The sequence below is a fragment of the Meleagris gallopavo genome, chromosome Z (assembly GCF_000146605.3).
Source record: "Meleagris gallopavo isolate NT-WF06-2002-E0010 breed Aviagen turkey brand Nicholas breeding stock chromosome Z, Turkey_5.1, whole genome shotgun sequence".
NCBI lineage: Eukaryota > Metazoa > Chordata > Aves > Galliformes > Phasianidae > Meleagris > Meleagris gallopavo.
Genome location: NC_015041.2, coordinates 25,526,698 through 25,533,129, shown reverse-complemented (window position 1 = coordinate 25,533,129; position 6,432 = coordinate 25,526,698). Strand labels below are relative to the sequence as shown.

At 37.1% G+C, this 6,432-nt stretch overlaps 1 protein-coding gene across 1 annotated transcript in view; it reads right to left on the bottom strand.

Moving 5' to 3' along the window:
• SLC1A1 (solute carrier family 1 member 1) overlaps positions 1-6,432 on the bottom strand; it is a 53,429-nt gene that overhangs the window by 36,227 nt on the left and 10,770 nt on the right. Inside the window, 1 exon segment of the mRNA XM_010725627.3 lies at positions 485-625. Within this exon segment, the coding sequence (XP_010723929.1) occupies positions 485-625 (141 nt within the window).

Below are 6,432 nucleotides of genomic sequence, written 5' to 3'. Positions count from 1 at the left end.
TAATGAATTTAATGGACATACAGAGGGATTCAGTAAATGCCATACCTCGTGTAAGGTCCTTCATGAACGTTTGTAGAGAGTAGAAAAAGTTAGGTGAGAAATCTACTTTTTCTATGACCATAAAGTATTAGATCACATTTCCTTATGAAATGATCACATGAGACAGCTTATAATAGTAAATCCTGTACCTGAAAATATTTTGAGCTTACAATCTGCAACCATTTAACCCACTCCTGAAAACAGGAAGAATCTATAAACCTGGAAGTTATTATCTCATAGTTTTTATTAACTTAATTACCAAATAATAGCGATAATCTTCCCAAATTCACTTCCATTATTAATAGAGAAGCCTAATCTAAATGTATACATCTCTAGTTCTCATTATATAGTTTCACTGAGTTATTTTTAAAGATAATGTAATTGAGAAAGAAAAGCTAAGCTACAGTGATAATCCCATATACTAACAGCCCATTTCCAATCATACCTGTGATCATACTTGATATGATTAATGGCAGAATTATGAGTTTGAGCATTCTCATCAGCACCTCCCCAGGAAAGGAAAAGTAGAATTTATCCAGGTTAGACAGCTTGCCATATTCTCGTACTAGTATGCCAACTCCAATACCTAAAAAACACATAAAACATGACAAAATTTAGCAGTAATTTATAAGAAACTCACTGGGGAAAGAGAGGAAATGTAAAAGAAAACAAAAAAAAGTGTAAGAATACACATATTTTTACAGCTGTGGTGAAACTTCTAAAGCAAACTAAAGACATTTCTTTTGGTCATTTCTTTTCTGTACTATATATTGATTACAGTAACAATAATAAACACATATAATTGTGAAGCTGGATGACTTTTAGATGTGTCTTTGGAAAACCTTGATTGTACTTCTGATTATCAGTTCAGTTCAGTACGGACACTCTACCTTCACTCTCTAGCTCTCAAAAATCCTTAACTAGCATTAATAAATAGTATAATACATAAATTCTTACTGCACATTCAAGAAATGAAGTGATAAAATATACTGAATAATCTATATTGGTGAAAATATACCTACTCAGCAGCAATACTTTCAGTAATTGACTCTCTACATAATCAGAAAAGAGTGTGACTACAATCACTACATTGATTTAATTATTTCCAGGAAATTAATCAATGAAAATATCATGAAGCATATTTCACACTCATTCGTCTGCATGACCAATCTTCAAAATACCAAACTATCACTATAATCAGTAGAATCATAGAATCACTGAATAATTTGAGCTGGAAGAAACCTTTAAATGGCATCTAGTCCAACTCCCCTGCAGTGAACAGGGACATCTACACAGATCAGGTTGCTCAGAGCCCTGTTCAGCATGACCTTGAATGTTTCCAAGGATGAAGCATCCACCATATCTCTGAGCTACCTGTTCCAGTGTCTCATCACCCTTACTGTATTGTCTTTCTTTATATCCAATCTAAACCCTCCCTCACTTAATTTGAAACCATTTTCCTTGTCCTATCACAAGAGACAGCTAAAGAGTCTGTCCCTTTCCACTGGATACTGAAAGGCCACTATCAGGTCTCCCCAGAGCCTTCTCCAAGCTGACCAGCTCCAGCTCCGTCAATCTGTCCTCACAGGGAAGATGTCTCATTCTTGAGTCATTTTTGCAACCCTCCTCTGGATGTGCTCCACAGGTCCATGTCTCTCCTGTACTGAGGACACAGTACTCCAGGTGAGGTCTTACCAGCCAGAGTAGAGAGGCAGGATCACCATTCTCGACCTGCTGACTATGCTTCTTTTATGCAGCCCAGTATACAGTTGGCATTCTAGGCTGTGAGGGCACATTGCTGGCTCATGTCCAACCTGTCATCCAACAGTAGCCTAAAGTCCTTTCTGACGGGGCTTTGCTCCAACCTTTTGTCCCCTAACTTGTATTGATAGAGCTGGTTGCCACAACCTATGTGCAAGACCTTGCACTTGTCTTTGTTGAACCTCATGAGGTTCACGTGGGTGCACTGCTTAAGACTGTCTAGGTCTCTCTGGATGGCATCTCAACCCTGAGGCATGTCAACTGCACCACACAGCTTGGTGTAATCTGCAGATTAATATAATTCCTGTTTAGAGAGACAGACATTATAGGGAACTGTGTCAAAGGCCAGATATATTACATCAGTTGCTCTTCTTTTGTACACTGACAAAGTTAAACCATCATTAAAAAAAAATAAGTTAGACAGGCAGGACTGCCCTTGGTGAAGCCATGCTGGTTATCCTGCATCACCTTCCTCTTTCCATGTTCCTTAGTATAACTTCCAGGAGGATCTGCTTCATGATCTTCCCAACACAGAGGTGAGGCTAAGAGGTCGGTAATTTCCTTGGTCATCTTTCTACTCTTCTTACCAGTGGGCATGATATTGCCTTTTTTCCATCACAAGGGAGTTCACCTGTTTGCTATGACTTTCCAAGTACCATCAAGAGAATATGTCAACCTATTTCACTGGGATCATAGACTTACGAATATTCAGGTTCCTCAGGTGCTGATGATTCAGCCATGATGTAAGGCACCTTTTCACTTTCTCTCATCTTTGAATTAAATGAATTAACAAATAATTTTAGCTGTTGAGACAAATCACAGGTGAGAATTCTATTAAAATAAAACAAATCATAGGTTTAAAGATGAATTTCTTCAATATGACAAGTAAAACCTTTATTTTCCATTTCACCATTAGCTCAAAAGCAAGAAGCACTAGTATAGAAAAGATGTTCAACAGCATTCAGAAAGCACTGCCATGGTTATTTCCAATAAGCAATTGCAGGTGCAATACTCCTGAATTTATGATTTTGCATTGCATTTCAATTAGTTATATTTTGCTTGCTTACTCTTCATCCGTTCTTCTCATTTTCCTTCTCTGTTTTCATAGAAATAAATAACGGTTTACACAAATTGTCTGTTTGCCTTCAGCATCTTATATCCTATCTCTACTACAGACTTCTTTTTTTAAAGGAAACATCAGTATCACATATGAACTTTGAGACGCTATGGTCCTGGGTAAACTGAATATTAAGAGACCCAATTTCTAACATGATGATTCAATGAGTAATAAAGTCACTTACAAGCTTTCACTACTCACTGAGTGCTGAGATTTTATTCATATGAATAGCTTCAATGAAGTTATTAACAGTTTCACTGAAGTTAATGTAATTGCTTACAGTCCCTTTTTATTTTAATGACATCAGTGATGTGTATTTCGCAGCACAAAAGCTCAAGTACTTTCAACCTACCTTTACCGGCCTCACTGACTCATGCAAACTTGCAGAGCCCCAGTAACACTGCTAGTGCCTAAGCCAAACAAACCTCTTCCCTTGGTTTTATTTGAATGCTACACAAGGCATGTATATTAGATATTACACTAGAAGCTGGCATAGAGTAAATAGTCTTATAGGATCATTTGCCAGAAACAAATTTAGGCAAATCCATTGATAACTGGTCTGCATTGTTGGTACTGAAGAAAATAGACAGGGATCCCATATCAAATAATCTATCAGAGAAGAAAATAATTAACATTTTAACCTGAAAAGTGGGAATTTTTGAAAAATTCCTCTCTAAAGATTCATCATGGGGGCGTTTTGTGCTAGATTTGTTCTGCTGTCTGCAGGTTAGTTGACAAAAAATGTAAACTTGCTACTTCCACAGTATTTGCTTCTGATAGCAGAAAAAAAAGACTATGAACCATCTTTTCTCTGCACTTGCACTTGCAGAAACAAGTTGAAGGAAAATAGAGGAAGATTATAAACTCCTATCAACTCTCTAATGTTAATAAGGAGAAAGAAAACAAAAATATTAAACTTTCCAGGCAAATATTCTGCTCTAAACAGCTATTAAGATCTCTGACATAGTTTTTATCTTTGTCAGAGAACACAGACAACTTAAACTCCTTGCAACATCTTAATAGTCTTGAAGATGTTCGCAATATTACATAAATGCCCTTCATCAGATAAGACACAGTGATCTCTACATCTAACCCAGAGGCTAAACTGTTCACTGTATTGAAAATAACTAGTCTATACTTTGAGGTAGGCCCAAGTAAGATTAGTCAGCTTATAAACTGATTACACTTATTGAAGTTGCTAAGGCTTTGATCCTGCAAATACCAATGTAAAATAGCTGAACATAAGTATATAAGCATTCTTTGTGTCTTCAGACTATTCATATGACTGGCAGGCATATGCTTAAATTGCAGCAATACTAGACAATATAATTGTTAAAAGTTGTGCAATTCCTTTTATAATAGGGTATAGAGCATTCCTCCTCACATACAAGATACAGCCTTAAAAGGCTGTTGCAAAGATGTTACTGCATTTCTGAAGTATGCAAGAGATTTTCCTTTCACATATCTCTAAACAAGATAAACAGTATTTCCATGCCCCACAACAAGATCACAGACATAACTATACCAGCCTCATTCTAATGCCAGACTCCTCTGCTCCTGCTCTCATCCTGCCAAGATGATGACGCATTAAGACCCCTGAAGCTAGACATATTCTTTAAAGAGTAACAAATACATTGTTCATGACAGAAACAGGAAAATCTAGCCAAAAGGAGTCAGAACTATGCCCTCAACAGAAGCGTTTGTCTGAAGAATGTCACCAGCCCTGAGCAGATATATATACCGAAGGTGTTCTAGCAGTAACTCAGATAACTAAGTTGTGTGTGTCTTCAGGGGAGATCCTGCATGTTTCTGAGCAGGATCAAAGGAAGGGAATTATCTGTGACCTGCTGCACTTTGAAAGAAAATTTAAAGAGGCAGCATGTTCTGTTCCTTTCTTTCAGCCAGGAGTGTTACTCTGAGCAAGTGTGACCAGATCATTTTCTAACCATTCCTTCCTTCCAAGCAGCAACAATTATGTTTCACCAGCTGGAAAGTTTGATCGTTTATCAGGATTACTAAAAGACAGAAAGTTTCACCCTCATTCTCATTCTTCAGAGTCCTCTGTTCTTTTTGGATTTCACGATGAAACCATTACCATTTCACATCCTCTCAAAATTAGTGCAAGATTTTTTGAAGCTCTTTTGCTAATATTTGTATCTGTATTTGTATATTTTTGGGTATTATTTACCTAGTGGCAGTAACATAGAACCGACTTACCTAAAAAAAAAAAAAAAACAATTACAAATTGCATTATTGCTCTCACTTCATTTTTAATGCTGTTATTTTATTTTATCAGATGCAGCAATCATATTCACACTAACTTGTGTAGGATGACAAAGTACAGTAAAATGCAGCTAATCCTTTAAGAGGAACTAACATTTGTCATCCATTATTCCCATTTAGCATGAGAATAAAGGAAGAAACTTTTTTGGTGGCAGTAATAAGAGATGGTTAGGAAGTAGAATGGATTTGTTTACATTCTGAAATCAGATGAGTATAGAACTTTCTGATCTTCATCTCAATAACCAAGTCACTGGAATTTTTTTCCTAGGAATTACAATACACACAAAAAAAATTTGAGCCAGCAGAAATGTATTTCAATTACAGCAACCCTGAGCAAGTCACAATGAAAGTCTGGTAGAATGTCATAGTTCACCGTATGTGAAGATAATTCTTATACGTGTAATCAGTTCTAACAACCACAAAACACCCTGCAGCAGGCAACATTTCTACTCTTTGTTAAGATTTTTCCTTTCTTTCTGTTCTTCTCTTTTACATTTATGGGATAATTTACTTTTTTATTCCTAAAGCATAGTACATCATTTTCCTGTTGTATTACTCAATGTCCTGTTTTCAACTGTGACAGAGTCAATTCCCTTCCTAGTAGCTGGTATGATGCTGCATTTTGGACATAGGATGAGAACAATACTGATAACACACCAATCTTCTAGCTACTGCAGAGCAACCTTTACTTAAACGTAGCAAAGGACTTTTCAGCTTCTTACACCTTCCTACCAGTAGGGGGCTGGATATGCACAAGTTGCTGGAAGGAGGCAGAACCAGGACAGCTGACCTAAACTGACAAAGCAATATTCTGCACCATGGTGGTGTCATGGCAAGGAATGAAACAAGTAGCTGGCTGCAGGGGCGGCCTACGCCTGGGGGCCAGCTGACCATCAGTCAGTGAGTGGTAATCTGGTAAAACTTATCTTGGAAGATCACTAAGTTGTACATTCTGCTTATCTGCTAATCTAACTCTGTGAATTTGGACATCAGGTGAAAACTCATTTATCACCACCAAAGTATGTCTTTTTCCATACTGCTGTTGCTTCTGAAACTGTCTGTAAGGAAAAATGTGTATTGTTTGCACTGGAACTACAGAAGTAATACATTTCTTTTTCAGTAGCATGCTGCAATTCGATACATAGATTTGGAAATGAATAATAAAAGAAATATTCCATCTCTGGAGGTGTTCAAGGCCAGGTTGGATGGGGCCCTGGACAACCTGGTCTAAT